Source organism: Ambystoma mexicanum, chromosome 9, assembly GCF_040938575.1.
Source record: "Ambystoma mexicanum isolate Mex_15411 chromosome 9, UKY_AmexF1_1, whole genome shotgun sequence".
NCBI lineage: Eukaryota > Metazoa > Chordata > Amphibia > Caudata > Ambystomatidae > Ambystoma > Ambystoma mexicanum.
The window spans coordinates 1,216,042,180-1,216,059,821 of NC_090931.1; the positions used below are offsets into that span (position 1 = coordinate 1,216,042,180).

At 46.4% G+C, this 17,642-nt stretch overlaps 1 protein-coding gene across 10 annotated transcripts in view; it reads right to left on the reverse strand.

Annotated features, from left to right (window-relative positions):
• R3HDM1 (R3H domain containing 1) overlaps window positions 1-17,642 on the reverse strand; it is a 1,943,510-nt gene that overhangs the window by 1,192,994 nt on the left and 732,874 nt on the right. For all 10 annotated transcript variants that reach the window (XM_069616551.1, XM_069616544.1, XM_069616545.1 and 7 more), the window contains 2 exons: window positions 3,593-3,701; window positions 3,415-3,510 (listed from right to left, as the gene is read on the reverse strand). In XM_069616551.1, the coding sequence (XP_069472652.1) occupies window positions 3,415-3,510; window positions 3,593-3,701 (205 nt within the window). The remainder of the gene's footprint in view (window positions 1-3,414; window positions 3,511-3,592; window positions 3,702-17,642) is intronic.

Consider the following 17,642-nt stretch of genomic DNA (forward strand, 5'->3'; position numbering starts at 1 on the left):
AAGGAAGAGAAGAAGAGAACAGAAGAAGGAAAAGTTCTTACCTGCTAAGTCCGCATCCCGGAGACATCTCGCCGACAATCCTGAAAAGGAAGACTTATTTAAAAGCTCATCGCGTCGATCGCTGCAGCGCCGCATTCCACTCACCTTTACAGGGCGCCTCCATGTTCAGCAGCGATCATCCGGATTCGCAGTCACGCCCCAGCGCCTAGGGAGAAAAAGACAAGAACAAAAGGTGAGAGAGAGAAGGGAATAAGGAAAGCTAAATCTCCATGTTGAGACTTACCTGTTGATTCATTCCCTCTTCATTTCGGGTCCGCGCCGCATCCTGGCATTTCCGGACCCCGGCCCCTAAGGGGAAAAAGAGACATCAGCGTTAATGAGCGAATGAAAAGACATTACCAAAAAAACGCTCATTAAAGACTTACCTGATTTCTACAAGGATTTCACCTCTCATCTCGGGTCGGTGCCTGTTCCCCGGCATTCCGTACCCCGGCCCCTATGGGGAAAAAGACACTAGCATTAGTACATTAATGCATGGACACAAGGGGAACCTCTTATCAAAAAAACTTACCTGGAAGCCAAGCAAGTTTGGTTCTCACCAATCCGAAAATCCAGTGAAGTAACTGGATACCAACGCGCCCCTGCATCAGAAGCAGGATGGAGAGCTTGTCCTTCCAGACCCTAAGGTGAGACGCTAAGGGGAATCACAGAAGGGTTTCGAGGAGGGTGATAGGGGAAAGTGGGAGGCCGATTGCATTACCCCGCAGACAGTTAATCCCCTATTTTCACCTACAGAAGGATACTTCTGCGAGCCAGACAAGCCAGATTTGGGGGCCCGGTCCAGTCAGTCTTCCGAACCCTGCGCATCACCTTAGAAGAGGTCACAGCAGCGTGAACCAGGCCAGCGCCTCCGTGGGAGTCAGGTGAGCGTTACAATAACTTTTACAATCCACCAGGGTGGGACCTGCAACATTGTATAAGTATGGACAACAGACTAACCAGGCAGTCAAACCCAGCCGGGAGAGGCAACAGGCACGGAAACCAACTGAAGTTTGAAACACTGTGGACAGACCAGAGTCGGAGAAGAGCGGAGGAAGCAGGTGAGGCAACAAAGAAGTTCTCCGCTGCTCCAGCTGACTCTGACCAGAACAAGATGCAGTAGCGAAGAACCGAGCAGCAGACCGGAGTTCAGAGCTGCAACAGTGCTGTGGAAACCGAAGAGAGAAGACCGGTGTGGCGAAGAGAAGAAACCCAGTACCAGGAAGTCCCAGTGACGTGCTGAAATCTTTTGAAAGGTAACGGGAGGTGTGGGAGAGCCAGAGGGGACACGGGGGTGTAAGATAGACGTGTCGGGCTCAGCATCTGAGGAAAGCATCCTCGTTGCAGTGGCGACCATAAGCCAAATGACCACCAGAGAAGGGTCTGGCACCCCCAACAAAAGGGAACTGAGCAAGCAAGGAGAACCTCCTTGTCACAGTAGCAGCACTGAATGCAGTGATCAGCAAAGAAGGAGTTGGGACTTTGCCACCCTGTTTTGTTGTTAGCAAAGTGTAGATCAAGCTGATGTTTGTGAGAAACAACTTGAGACGCCAGGAGAAGGGGGTCCTTTCCCCTGGCTTTGTTGTGAACTGTGCCAAGCAATACCAGGAGGAGGGAGTCCTTCTCCTGGTACCGAACTGAGAGTTGTAGAGCCACCAGGGGAAGGGAGTCATTCCCCCTGGTTCTATTGGAAATATCAATCTACAGCAGGAGAAGGGAGCCAGCCATATATCCTGGATTTGAAATGGTAAAGACTGCGTAAAACACGCAAGTCAGGGAAAGGGAGTCATTACCCTGGCATATTTTTGTAGCAAGAGAACATTCTTTTGAACACTAACCAAGCATAAGGATAAGGGAGACATTCTCCTGTAGAAGGAACTTTCTATTAGATTATCCTTTAGTTGTTGTGAGGGATAGAAGTAGGTTGTGACACAGGATGGTAGTATTTGATTTGACGGACATTCTGACACGACTCTTTATTCGTTTTGAGGCAGGGAATTCCCTTTTACAAATGGGGTTAGTGCGGGACATTTCATACACAAATAAAGTCTATGACAAACACACTCCACCTTTGTGTCAGCTTCCTTTTTGACACCCCTACAGTGCACAATCAAATGTTTACCACAATTATTCTGGAAGTGTCTATCCATCTGTGTATGTTGCTACTAGATCAATGAAGGCAAACTTGGCACGCCTGGACACTTAACATTTTTCTAGATATGGCTGTAGTAACACAGTTACTTTTTTCCACTTCGTCCACTACAACTGGGAGAATGTGTACATTTTGGTTGGGGTTAAACAAGATTCCTAATGTATACTAACAGAAGCAAATGCGGCAGAACACTGAAAACTGGCCAAGTAGATGCTTTCTGTCAAATGACAGGTTACTGAAATTGCCTTGAACATCTTAGAAAATACAAGAGGAGTAGAGGTTGCACTTTCTCAGCATGAAAACTCACAAGGACATTCATATAGCTACTGTGTTCAAAAGGTCTTTATAGTCTATTATGTAACCTTCGAAAACAAATAGCTTTCATCTTGGTTATCTGAGAAGGGGGGCCAGCTCCGGCCAGTCTCATGCCCAGTAGGCAAATCAATGTGCCATTTTCATGGCAGAGGGGTAGGCATATATGCTCTGAGAGGTAACCTTTCCCCCTCTCCTATTTTCCGAAGCATGAAAAAAGGAGAGGCTGCGGCTTGCCTCATTGCATGCTGAACCACCATGTAGAAGGTTAACCCGGCACATATGCAGGTCTCTTCTTCGAGATGAATAAGGTTCAGTCTATGGTTCAATTAGAGAGAAATATAAATTATGTCCATAACACACAAGACAGTCTTTCCAGCTACACTTGCATGCTTTATGGGTGCACTCTTTTCAATCACAGCAGTGGTACACTCTGCTTTTTGGAAATACAAGGTGTAGGGGAAATATTAAGGTACAATGGAAAGTGATAGAAACAAGGGGGGAGGCATTACTTTAAGTGTCATGAGGTGGGGTTGTGATCACATATGCAAATGACAGAGCTCTGGTCTCCTGCCTGTAGTACCTAAATAAGGCTACTTCAAGTGTACAATGATTACAGCAGCAGAATGCGAGCAATCAATTTCAGTCTTTGAAAAAAGGTTAGACAACAGAAAACTGGCATGAAGCATAGGATGACTCCTTAAACCACAAAATTATTTCAAAATATGCTCTTGAAGGCACTATAGCACACCAGAGAACAGAAGTGAACGCTCAGTATCAGCAGACATGAAATTTGATGGAGGTAGACAAGGCAATGTTGTGCAAGTGTGTCTAGAGTCCCTGCTGAAGGAAGCCCTGTACAAATATCAATTTACGTAATGGGGAAACATGAGAAGATTACATATACCTACATCTTGAGCAAATATTCGATCTCGTGCCCTCTGATATTCTTCTTCTCGCTCTTCTATGGATTTACTTCTTCGGTCGTCTTTTAATCGCATACGCATCTAGGGCAACACAGTGATTTCAGAAATGTGTGCATTATCAATTATACAGTTTTAATACTTAATGTTGATGTCATAAACTTACCTGGTTATCATCTTTATCTAAACTAGAATTATCCCTTTTAAGGATGTACCGTTTCTGAAAGTCAACACCCTTGTCATCCTTCACGTGTTCAGAAAATTTGTGATCAGGTCTAAAAGAAACAAAGCAAAATATGCCTACTTAGAACTGATGTCACAGAAAATGAATATTCATATTTTTGTTTTGGTCACAGACTCAAAGAAAAAGGTATACATACACCACACATTAATGTAAAAGACAAATGACAATTTGGAACAGTAATGACAGCATCTTAATAATATGCAAACACCAACGATGCAAATATTGAGTCACTGAAGGTCAAGCTAAGGCTGAAGGACATTCCACATACAAGCAAGGGCTGGGCATCTGAGAATGTCAAACTGCTAAAGAAAGTGGGCGGGACAATGGTTTAGCTAAGGAGATGGACCTTGGACAGTGGTGTTCGGTCTTCTCACTGAAACTATTAGTTTGCAGATAGCAAGCTGAAGATCATTGTGGTACTTTATAGCCCACAAAAGCTAACTCTGTATTTGATGGTGAAAACTACAGTAAGTCAGTGCAGCCGAGGTCACAATGCACTGGGGTAAAATGCCTTATGAAAAGAATGACCTCCCGTAGTTTCAATGACGAAAAATATATACAATCTATACACAGAATCTTTAGCCTAAATGTGGCGAAGTAACAACTCTTCATGCCATCTGAAACCCATGGCATCAAATTATCCATCACAGGATTCATGTAGCAACTGAAAATTAAATCCACTTATACATAGCTACAAAGTTCACACAAACAAAATATTTCTTTGTGGAACCAACGAATGAAACATAATACCTATGCATTTTCAATTCATGAGCATAGAGACAAGATACAATACAAAATGAAAAGGACACATTCAAAAATACATTAATTGATCATATTTTAAGTTTGCATATCATTCAACAAACGTATGTACATTTTTTTACATATCTACAAAAATTCTAAAACCGCTAAATAGGGTGTCCTCGTTTTCCATTGGTGTGGGCGTCTTAATGATTTGATGACAATAATAAAATACTACAGTTCACCAATCCTTTGTCCAACTTCTCAAGGCGTACGGGGTACATAAAACAAATTTGGATCCCAACCCCAACATAAGTAATTTATAACGCGTCCTGTACACATGTTTCTAGGCGCAACATGACAAGGGATGGTGCAGAGGGAGGCGAAGACAAGCGATTTTACTAGGCCTTGTGTCATTCAGATCATGCAAGTTCGTAACAAAAAGTTCAGGTGGAGGGGAAGTGCAAGGGGGAGGGAAAGAGGAAGTATCAGCGCAGCACGGCTCTGGGTAAGCAATTGGAGGCAGGCACCTGTAGGGGTTACAGTTACACCTACTGAGTGATAGGATCAGCAGCAGTGCGGTTGAGCTGGTCAAAGAGTAACCTGGTACCCAGAGAGACTCTGGGCGTAAACAAGCAGCCAGTCTGCACAGCAGACAGGTAAGTCAGCAGGGGAGGCAGGGAGATACAGAAAGCAGAGGATAAAAGGAAGGCCTTGAGCTGCTTCCGGAACTTCAGGTGGTCCAGTTCAAGTTTGAGAGGGTCAGGGAGGTCATTCCAGAGGGAAGCCCCTCCAGAGGAAAGTGATGTTTGAGCTGTAGCATGGCTTCACCACCTTCAGGGTAGCTTTCCCCATTCCAAGCCTGGCAGACACGGACAACTAGGCAGTGAGAATATATGGGGTGGTGTGGGAGATCACTCTGTACTCCTTTTGACATCAGAGACCTCGCTTTTGCAAAAGGTGGACAGCACTTTCTTGATCAATGGTGGGGATCAAAGATGATGCAGAGAAGGGCACCAAACTCGCAACCGATGAACCAGATGAAGTTGGAGCTATGTGTGTAGTGCAGTCGAGGTACCCGACACACAGAAACCAGAATGCAAGGTTCAAGGGTCTTTACTGTAACAATAACAAAACCATTTTTAAAGTTTAAATGAGGTAAACAAATTCAACACAACGCAATAAAGCAAAGTCCTGTTTAAGTCCTCAGTCCTTCCCCATCTGGTGGGAACACGGAGGTAATCTGTGTTACTGAGGTTTAAAATGCCCCTACAATCTTTCTTGGCTGCAGCTCTAGATGTCTTGACTTTAAAAGATGTCAGAATGCGGCAAGTTGTCTTTAAAGCATAGGCATCATCACCCACAGTTCCTTGGGCCGTCTGATCATGGACCAGGCAGCAAACCAATTCTTTGCAGGATTTCTGTGAACCATCCTTGAGTATCACTCGGCGATGAAGCGAGGCACTCGCCCCTACTCTTGACCAGTGCTCAGTAGTATCCCTACTCTTGGCCTGTGCTCATGATAGATTTTCTCTCTGATCTCCATCCTTTCTGGGACAATGACTTAATGCTCCTCCTCAGAGACCTTTACCTTGATTGCTTGGTCTGTCCCTTTTCTTCTTTACAGTCTGCACCACTGATTTTTCGTGCCTCCTCTCACACTTTGTGATCTTCCCATTCTAATCTTTCAGCTCCACATTTCCTTTTTCTTATTAATATCTGCCCCTTATGTCACCTTTCTTCCTCTCTAGTTATGGCTCCGCCTCTCCTCCTCCCACATCTCTTGCCTGCTCATTGCCAATATGCTGCTCACTACCAAACTCCTTTCTCCTCCAACTCGTAAGCACCATACTACTTCATTCCCCAACCCCCCTTTTCTACCACTGCACAGGGCCCAGTGGACTGTGCAAGCAAGCATGCTCATTGGTGTTTGCATAGATGGATTACAATTTAATCCCCCATTATCCATTTCCTGGGTTTGGTTTGATGTGCGAAAGAGATGCCACATGGGTCCGACTAGAGGCTTCATCACACCCTGGCACCAACATGGAGTCAGATGGCTCAGAACTGTGTTCAGCTTATGTGAATTGGTGTTTAATTTGCAGTGGGTAAACACGGCACTAGTGTAATTGTGTGAAACTCTATGATGCTTGTGTGAGCAGGCTCGCAAGTGGGTGCCCAAATATCACCTTTGAGTTATTGACTTTTGGTGAACCATGTCTCATAACATGCAGTTGACACGGATGCCCATTTTTGCAGGTGTGTGGCCCTGGAAAGTCACAGCAGTCCATCTTTGTTTGGGATTATTCTGGTTGCATTGATCACATACATTTGCTGTACAGTCCATACCATTTCCTTGCATATACGCCCTTAGATACTCCAACTTAAAGAAACTTTAGACCATTAATCCATATCAGAGCCAACTTGTGAATCTCAGCCTGCCTTGCAAGAAGAGTGCCAAAAGAGATTCCAGATAAATAGAAAAATGGCTGAGAGCCAGCGTCACTTGACGTCATCACGCCAAAGCGTGGTGGCGTCAGTGATATGAACAGTGTCACAGAAGAATGAAGAGTAGTAACCCAAGAGCGGTAGAACTTTGTGTAAACACGTCATCATATAAAAGCTTGATGACATCAAAATGTTATTATGCAATAGGAAACAGCATAGATATCAATTAAGAGCGTAATCAAACAGAAAACTTGTATGTGCTCCACTCATTTTAAAAGTACTAAACATGAAAAGTTTCAAGTAACTGCGCTTTACATTTTAAACAAATTATAACAATTGTGTAAAGGAATATTTTTCAACTTGAATATGACGTCTAACTCGCAATCAAAGATAAAACCTATAATGAATTCATAGCTGTATCTTACTTCATCCCATGATTGCATTATATTATAATAAAAATAAGTATTCAAGATATCTTTATTTTACTGGGAATTGAAAAGCGCTGTTAATCCCACATAACATGGATTTCTCGCCTTATCAATACACTTTCAAAAACCATAGTACATTGTATGTAAAAACCCATCCATTCAGATGTAAAAAATATAGACTGAAGTCTTTAATCCCCTAGGGTACAAAGTGTCTAAGAAATGAAACCAGAACATCTCATGTTGAGATAGCCTCTTGGTTAAGTTACTACCTCTTGATATTTTAACAACCTCTAATACAATAAATCACATTTGAGCAATGTTATGACCTGTTTCCATGAAGTGTCTTGCTACTCATGACTTTTGATTGCACATTAGAACATTAGATTTATGCTCCATCTATCTCTCCTGTGTTTTTCTTTTAGTTTGGCCAACATATAATAGGCTTCATGGACATTTGACAGGATAAATCACATTAGGTGTCTGACATTTGACAATCTCTCAATCTGATTCTCCTTCTTTTATAGGGATGAAAGAGAGTTCCCTTTGATGATATTACAATTGCTGCAATTTAGACATGAGAAAGTCCAGGTCTTGTTTCTTTATGAATCTTTCTTTCTCAATTGTTGGGTGTTCTGCTTGTACCAGTCTATTTTTAAAGTTACAACCTCTCTTAAACGCCATCATAGTTGGTAACAGTTGCGTAAATTGTGAATCGTAGAGATTTGCAAACTGTATTTTGACAAATCATAGGTGTTGCTGTATCTTACAGTTTAGGTTTCAATAAATCATGTCTTTCAACATTAGATGCCTTCGAACGTGCTCTTGATATAATCTCTGATGGGTAACCCCTTGATTTATATTTATCGATCAATTTGTCACATTTTCTTTCATATGTTATATGTTTCTGATTTAGAGATAATTCTCATAGGTCAAGGGTGGAAACTACTGTAATGGAGAATATTTTTCACATCAGTCGGTTTTCTGAAAATCGTGGTGTTAAAGCCTCCCTCTAAAATGTCTAACTCTACATCAAGAAAATGCATTGCAGGTGATCCTACTTCCATCCTTGTTCCTGACCATATATCAAAGACATCTATATATCGCTTGCAACATATTGTTATCTCTGTTCTCAGAGATGTCAACCTCAAAATAGTACATACAAATATTGGCATATGAGGGGGCCATAGATTTGTAGGTAGAAAACTCCTTAATATCAGAAACATAACGTGAAGTAATTCTAGGACAAATTGTGTGCTGGGAACATTTTCTCCTCCAGTAAAGCCTATGCATCTGCTTCAATTCATTGAACATGTGGAATTAACATATACACACTTTGTACAGGTATATAGATATCTTTTGGACCATAGGTTATAATAAAAAAGTGTATGTATTTGGGTCAAAAATGCTCTCTGTCCCGGACACTATTGGTCCGGCTGGAGGATTTGTTTTATTTTGTGTATCTAAGGCAGTGCATAGAATACAGGTATCTAAGGAGATGTGCTTGTCAGAAAGTCTAATTTTATGATATATGATATGATATGGCATTTATAACGTGCCTATACATAAGTGTTTCAAGGCGCGACGCAGCAAGGGAGGGGGAACAGAGGAAAAACAGTGACAGCGATCCTACTAGGCCAGGTGTCATTCAGATCGCGCAAGTCCAGGGGAATGGGGAACAGGACAAGTGCGGAGTGGAGGGGGGTGGGGAAAGTGCAGTGCATGGGGTAATAGAATACATAATAAGAGAAATAGGGCCAGCTTGTGGCAAGTGCAAAGGGTAAGTGCAAACAACAGGTGTTAAGTGCAGGTGGGGGACTGTACGGGTACAGAAAACAGTCCCCAAGTGGGGGTGATGCCAGGGAGGCATTGCAGGAGTGTAACTGGCAGGTGGAGGGGACCGGGGCACGAGAACAGAGGGTGACCAGTACAGTTTCAGCCAGGAGTTCAGCAGGGGAGAGGAGGAGAGAATGCAGAAGCAAAGAGGAAGGTTTTGAGGTGCTTCCGGAACCGGAGATGGTTCTCCTCAAGTTTCAGGGAGGCAGGGAGTCTGTTCCAGAGGGAGGACCCAGCCGAAGAAAGCTATCTGCCACCAACTCGTTGCTTGGAGAAGCGACTAACACTGAGGGAGTTGAAGGCGGATGAGCGAAGAGCTTGAGAAGAACAAGTTACTTCTTACCTTGTAACGTTCTTTCGATGGGATGTTCCTCCGACGTATTCCTTATCTTAGATGTCTCCTTCCAGCTTTGCTGGCCTCGGAAAATTTTTCTCTAGAGGGCGCTGCGCGTCGACGTCTGCCGAGTCGATGTCCCTCGACAGCCGCTGTATCGACATTGACGTCATCCTGCCTATAAAGGCCGCGCGCAGCGTCCGTTGCTCAGTTCCGTTTCGTAGCCCACAGTTTTTCTGTCTGGACTAGACTAATCACCCTGAAGGAGCGTAAGCTGCAACAACAAGGGAAGTAGTACTGCGGGGATGGATGGGAGGGTCGATAAGGAATACGTCGGAGGAACATCCCATCGAAAGAACGTTACAAGGTAAGAAGTAACTTGTTCTTCCAAGGGATTGTGTCCTCCGACGTATTCCTTATCTTAGATAGGCTCCCATAGCAGTATTCTGTTATTGGAGGTGGGAGTACTGACTTCATGCTTCCTTTTATTGATGAATAGAGTGCAATACTGCCCTTCCAAACCTAGTCTCTTGACTGGAGGAGGAATCCAAGTTGTAAAATCGTGTAAAGGTATGGGCGGACGACCATGTGGCAGCCGCACATATGTCTTTCACCGGCACTCCTCTTTTGAGGGCCGATGAAGCTACAATACCTCTGGTCGAATGAGCCCTAAGATTTTGAGGGGGCTCTTTTCCTGCCAGTTTATAACATTCCAAAATGGCTAGAATGATCCATCTGGAAATGGTCTGCTTAGTTATCGGTAACCCCAGCTTGTGACCTGCGTAGCCTACAAACAGCTGGTCTGCCTGTCTTATCCTAGCCAGTCTACTGATGTAAAAACCTAAAGCCCTTCTATGGTCTAGCCTGTGTAACCTCTCTTCCTCTTTTCCCAGATGAGGAGGAGGATAGAAAGATGGCAGGGTAATCTTCTGAGTGATATGGAATTCAGAAACCACCTTTGGGAGGAAATTAGGCTTCACTTGCAGGACAACTTTGTCTTTGTGAAAGATTGTATGAGGGGGTTTACAAGAAAGAGCTTGTAACTCGCTCACCCTTCTAGCAGATGTAAGTGCTATTAATAAAACAGTTTTAAGGGTAAGAAATCTTAACAAACAAGAATGGAGTGGTTCGAAAGGTGTGCCCATCAGGAAAGTTAGGACTAAGTTTAAATCCCATAGGGGGACCTGGAATGGTCTTGGAGGATAAACATTAGTTAACCCCTTTAGAAACTGTATTACCAAGGGTAACTTGAAATAGGATGGTTCTTCCGCAGTGCGCTTAAAGATGGATAGCGCTGCGAGATAACCCTTACTGGTGCCAACTTGAAGGCCTGAATTCGCCAAATAGAGAAGGAAGGACAAAACCATTGGTGTACCACATGAAAAGGGGTCGATATTCTTTTCTCTACACCAGCTGCAAAATCTGTTCCAACGGCAGCGGTATAAAGACTTTGTTGCTGGCCTCCTTGCCGAAAGCAACACCTCCATAACATCATCAGGGAGGTCCCAATCCTTGTACCTCAGCCTTTCAGAAGCCAAGCGTGAAGGTTGAGGGTTTTGATGTCTGGATGGAGAACCTGACCTCCCTTCTGTGAGAGTAGATTCTCTCTGAGTGGAAGTCGAATTGGAGGGCAGATGGACAAGTCTAGAAGGTCCGGGTACCACGTTCTCCTGGCCCAATCCGGGGCAATTAGGATCATGGTTTTCCGGAATCTTCTCAACCTCCTGATCATTTGAGGAATGACAGGGACCGGTGGGAACGTGTACAGAAGCGGAAACTCCCAGTCCACTATGAACGCGTCTCCCAGAGCTCCTCTCGGGGGAAATTCCTTTGAACATAACAGATCGCACTTCCTGTTGACACTGGTGGCGAACAGATCCACCTGAGGGGTTCCCCAAAGGGCGAAGATCTCTTGAAGGACTTCCTGAGCTAGTTCCCACTCGTGGGAGACTGTGCTCTGCCTGCTCAGAGCGTCCGCTGTCAAGTTCTTCTCTCCGGCTAGGTGAACTGCCGATAGAGAGATTCCTTCTTGGATTGCCCAAAACCAGAGCTGCATCGCCTCTCTGCAGTGGCAGTGATCCTACGCCTCCTCTTTTGTTGAGGTAGTGCATGGCCACCGTGTTGTCCGTCATTATCAGGACATTCCTTCCTTGTACAGATGGCAGAAAAGCCTTCAGCGCAAGTCTGATGGCCCTCAGCTCTAACAGGTTGAAATGTAGTCTGGACTCCGATGGAGACCAACGACCGCTGATGGTCAAGTCGTTGGCATGGGCTCCCCGCCCCGTGAGTGAGGCGTCTGTGACTACTGTTATCTCTGGCCAGGGTTGCCAAAACTGTTCTCCTTTCAGAATGTTCTCCTGACAGGCCCACCACTGAAGGTCTCGAGCCACCCTGTCGGGAACCTGAAGATCTGTCATTCTTCCTGAGAATTGTGACCACTGAGTCCTCAGTGCCCACTGGAGGGATCTCATTCTCCGGTGAGCCTCTGGCACTAGGAAAATGCAGGATGCCATGAGGCCTAGCAACCTCAAAAAGTCGAAGGCTGGGAGACGTTGGGCATTTTGGAACTTGGTAACCATCTGTAGAATATCTTGAGCCCTCACCTCTGGTGGCGAGGCTTTTCCCAGGGAAGTGTCCAGGATCGCTCCGATGAACTGGAGTCTCTGCGATGGTATCATTTGTGACTTATTTAAATTGAGGGAGAAGCCCAGTCTGTGAAGGGAGTGGCAAACGTGATTTAGCTGGATCTGAGCTTGTTCCGAAGATACAGCCCTGATCAACCAATCGTCCAGGTAGGGGTAGACGTGAATACCTTCCCTCCTTAGACTTGCAGCCACTACCGACATTAACTTGGTGAAGACCCTCGGGGCGGAGGTCAGCCCAAATGGCAGTACTCGAAATTGATAATGAGAGTTTCCAATTGCGAACCTCAGGTATTTCCTGTGCTTGAAATGGATAGGCACATGGAAATAAGCGTCCTGAAGGTCCAGAGATACCAACCAGTCCTGGAACTGAAGGGCCTGAAGGATCTGAGAAAGAGTTACCATCTTGAATTTGTCTTTCCTGAGGAATTTGTTCAATTCTCGCAAGTCCAAGATGGGTCTCAGTCCTTCGTCTTTCTTTGGAATGAGAAAGTAAGTGGAGTACCAGCCCTTGTTCCTCTCCGCTACAGGTACCGGTTCTATGGCACCTTTCTCTAGCAGGTCCCAAATTTCCTGCAAGAGGAGCGGATCTGGAGCTTTCTGAGAGCTGATCCCCGGTGGAAGACTCTGAGGTATGCGTAGGAGAGGCAGGCAGTAACCTTGGGCAACTGTTTCCAATGCCCAAGCATCTGACGTGATAGCCTGCCATTCCGCCAGATGTTGAGTCAACCTGCCTCCTACAGGTGTCCTGTGAGGGAAGTCCTCAGAGTGGTTTTGGGGCGGCTGATGCAGATGCCGATGGTAAAGAGGCATCTGCTGTTGCTGCGGCTTTTGAATATCTACCCCGTCCACCTCGGGTAGTTCTTCTTTGTCCTCTTTGAGCCGGTCGTCCTCTAACTCTTCCGAATGCGGAGTAGAAGTGAAAGGACTTGCCCCTCGCAGAGGTTCCTGTGGGACGAAAAGGTGTCTGACTGATTGCAGCGCCTAGGGATTTTGCTGCTGCCTTTGATGTTTGCAGTTTTTCTAAACTGTCATCCGCCTTTTTCCCAAACAAAGAAGAGCCATCAAATGGCATGTTCAAGAGCCTGGCTTGCACATCTGGGGCAAAACCAGACTTTCTCAACCAAGCAAATCTCCTGGTTGTTGTACTTGCCGCCATTGCTCTGCTGATACTGTCAGCCGAATCAATGCCTGTCTGGAGGGATTCGCACATGGTGTCTTTACCGTCCTGTATGATATTTAGGAACGCCTCCCTTTCTTCTCCCTCCGGGATGCAGTCAGCCGCTGTAGAAGCACATTCCCAAAGTGTATGGCTGAATCTAGCAAGGGTGCAAGTAGCATTAACAGATTTTAACGCCATGCTACATGCCGAAAAAACTTTCTTTGCCATAGCATCATATTTCTTATCGTCCCTGTCCTGTGGGACGGTAGGGTAAGCGGTCTTGACATCAGTAGAAGATGCTGCCTGTACCACCAGACTTTCTGGGGATGGGTGTTTTGACAAAAACTCCGGGTCTGCAGAAGATACCCTGTATTTGTAGACGGTTTTTTATTTACTGCCGGGACGACATCTGGGGTTTCCCAGTTTGTCATGATTTTCCTCTGAAGAGCTTTATGAAAGGGCAATACAGGATCCTCCTGTGGACCTTTATCAAGAATATCTATGAGGTCATCTTGTTGGAAAGCCTGTGAAGGTGTTGACCACCCCATAAATTCTGTGATCCTGGCCATTAAGGCTCTATAGGGGGTTTCAGCCTGCTCCCCTGGGTCTGGCCTAGCAAACTCCACCTCAGGGGAAGTGTCTAACCCACTTGCCTCATGTAAGGAATCATGGAGATCCTTTAACCTGCGTTCTTCTGAGGATAACTCCTCTTGAACTGGGGTTGCAGGTCCCTGCAACTCAAATGTGTCTTCCTGTTCAGATAGTTCTCCCTCTTCCATAATTGAGGACATAGTTCTCAATTGTTCTGAACTCACAAAGGGTGTGAAACCCATCTCCAAGGCAGAGGGTCCAAACTTGTTGTAATTGGCCTCGAAAACGTCAATGTCGTCGATGCCGAAGGCTTTGGGCGTGACGTCGAAAACAAAGGCGGAGGCCTCGAGGACCTCGGTAGAATTGGGATTCTGCTCGAGGAAGTCGACAATCTCGAAGCCATCGTCATCGAGGACCTGGGGATAGCCACTGAGTGCGTCGCAACCGTGACTTTCCTTGGCGTCGACGCCGGTTTCGAAGATGGCGTTGAGTCGACAGACCTGTGTGTCGAAGGTCCCTTCGACAACGGCGTCGAAGACACCGACCTCGGCGTCGACAGAACCTTCGTCGACGGCGTCGACGAAACCTTCGAAGAAGGTTTCGAGGTCATAGCTTTACTCAAGGGTTCGTGACGCGCACGAGAAGCTTCCTTCGCCGGGTACTGCAACTCGCGGCGTTTTTGACCTTCGGGTCTTTCGACCAGAGCATCGCTCTCGCCAGTCTTCGAGGGGGTCGAGGCCGCTTTCTCGAAGACGCTCATCATATTTTTGCGGAATTCCTCCCATTCAGCCCGGGAACTATGTTTCGTGGTGCAAGGGATTCTCTTAGAAGAAACAGAGGAAGAGGAGGACGAAGAAGGGGATCATCGACGTCTCCTCTTCGAGTGCTTCGATCTCGAGGAGTGATGGGACCCACTCCGAGACCTGGAGCGCGAATGGTGAAGAGGAGACGAATGTCTCGACTTCGTCGAGGAAGAAGAAGCTTTTGAAGTCTTACCTTTCTCCAGCTCCCCCCTACGCTCCTTCAGAGCCTTAGCTGTCATGGACATACAGTCCTCGTACTCCGAACAATGGTGTTCAGCTCCCAAACACCACAGACAAACTCTGTGAGGGTCAGTCAGCGACATCTTTTTCCCACAGTCTCAGCATTTTTTTGAAGCCGGACCGAGTGGTTGTCGGTTCCGACGAGGAAGCCATCGAGTATGGATCGAATATCTCGAGGTAAATAGGATAAATTCTCTACGAAACTGAGCAACGATATTCCGAGGCACTGAGTAAGCGCAGAAAAACGGAACTGAGCATCGGACGCTGTGCGTGGCCTTTATAGGCAGGGTGATGTCGACGTGGCGGCTGTCGAGGGACATCGACTCGGCAGACGTCGACGCGCAGCGCCCTCTAAAGAAACATTTTCCGAGGCCAGCAAAGCTGGAAGGAGATATCTAAGATAAGGAATACGTCGGAGGACACAATCCCTTCGAAGGAAGATATTTAGGAAGAGAGAGTTGGAGGTATTGAGGCCCCAGGCCCCAGAAGGCCCTGTGGACAATGCAGAGGGTTTTGAACTTAATCCTCGCAGCCACTGGGAGCCAGTGCAGAGATTTCAGTCCTGGAGAGATATGATCCCTGGGCTTGAGGCCAAGGACAAGTCTCGCAGTCCTGTTCTGGATGAGTTGCAGAGGGCGGAAAGTAGAAGCAGGCAGATTTAGAAAGAGGCTGTTGCAGCAGTCCAGCCTAGAGAACCAGCGCTCTGGAGACAGTGAGCTTCTGGGGGAAGGTGAGGAAGGGAAGAGTACCTCTGAGGAGGTGCAGCTGGTAGTGTGACTTCTTAGAGATGTCAGAGATGTGAGGAGAGAAGGAGAGTGTGGAGTCGAAGATAACCCCTGGGTTTTCTGCCTCGCAGGTGGGAGCAGGAAGAGGGCCAAGAGAGGCCGGCGAGAGAGTGACAGGAAAGGAGGGAGCGGGTGTGCCGATGTAGAGAATCTCAGTCTTGCTGACATTAAGGCAGAGATCATATCATTGGCGGCAAACCAATCCTGGATAGCAAACAGGCCGTCAGAGATGAGAGACGGAGAATAGGTGGCCGAAAGGAGTCTGAAAATGAGCTGAGTGTCATGAGCACAGCACTGGAAGTTGGGGCAGAGAGTGGCAATGCGGTGGGCAAGAAATGCCAAGTATTGGTTGAAAAGCCAGGGAGAGAGGTTAGACACCTGGGTGACACCAAAGGTAGAGATAGAGACAGAGGAGAGGAGAGGAGAGGAAGGACCCAAGTTGGACCTGGGAGGGTCAATCAGAGAGGAAAGAGGTCAGCCACGGCAGGGCCTGACTGGTAATACCCAGGTTATCACGGAGACGGTTGAGCAGGATAACATGGTTGCCCGTATCAAAGGCAGAAGAAAGATCAAGGAGAATGAGGACAGAAGGAAGGTTAGAATCAAGGTTATAGAGCAGATCTTCACGGTTTTCATGAGAGCAGTTTCTGTGTTTCTGGCAGCTCTGAAGCCAGACTGGTGGTTGTAGAGACAGCCAACCGGTTCAGTGTGCAGATTGAGCAGGGAGATGGACAGCTATTCCAAGAGTTTGCTCAGGAAAGTGGTGATTGAGATCGGGCGGTAGTAAGCCGCAGAGGAAAGATTGGCAGAAGGGTTCTTTAGCAGGGGGTGCACAAGGGAGTGCCTATGGGGGGAAGAGAAGGTTCCAGTGGCAAAGGAGTAGTTGCAGAAATTGGCCAAGGCTGGAGCAGGGGTGCCAATGTGGTCCTCAATGGTTCTCGATTAGCAGATGAGAACCTGTTTATTTTTTTTTAAAACCATGCTTTATTGATTTTACAACAAACAAAGAGAAACACAATTTTCCTGACAATGTAATCAGAAACAGTGACCATGAAAGACCACACTATAAAGTCCTCGGATGCCCCCAACTGAGTGGTGTTCACTCTCTCATTGCCCTTGTTAACGAATCCTCACTAGTGGTCCCTGAGACCTGGCAGAGGGCCTACCATGAAATGTCCATGTCACATTCGGTCTGCAGGTTTTCAGATAGGCAACACTGTGGATAAAACAAGAACAACGACTAACATGTGTATCCCCATTTTCTCCTCCCCTACCCCTCCCCCCACTGGCAATGCACTACTTTTCCATTTCACTGTGAGGCACACTCTTGCTGCTAACAGCAAGTTCCTGGGCATGTGGGATAAAACTACATAGGAGTCTTCTTGGCTTGGCTCTATCCCAAACAAGACAAGCAGCGGCGAGAGTACTCTGGAGATCCCATCTATCTTGTGTATCTACCCCAAAACTTCCTTCCAGAAAGCGTGTGCTTTCACATATCCCCACCACTGGTGCCAGTAAACGCACGTCCCTCCACACCCCCTCCAGCACAATGGCAATACCCCAGGGAACATTTTTGATAAGGTGCCACCTCATTAAGAGCCTCCCATTATGTGGTTGTATTGCATGGATATGGTAGAATTCCACACTGCCCTATATATCACCACCCATGTCTCTGGTTGATCATGGATTAACCGGTTTTCTTCCCATTTAGCCTGGGTGGTGGGTTGCGTAGGGTGACCCCTAGTAAACAGTGCGTTGTATAAATGGACCATCAGTCCTCTCGTGCCCTGACGCTCGCTCAACATGCGTTCGAATGCCATGAGAGGTCTGTGCAGGGACTCGACCCAGCACGGGTCGTGCGGGACACTCAACAGTAAGTAGAGCAACTGGGCTATTGCAGTCCCATGCTGTGCTTCTTCCAGCTCAGCTTTGAAAACGTAGGTGCCCTCCCTCCACATCTTCCCCGGC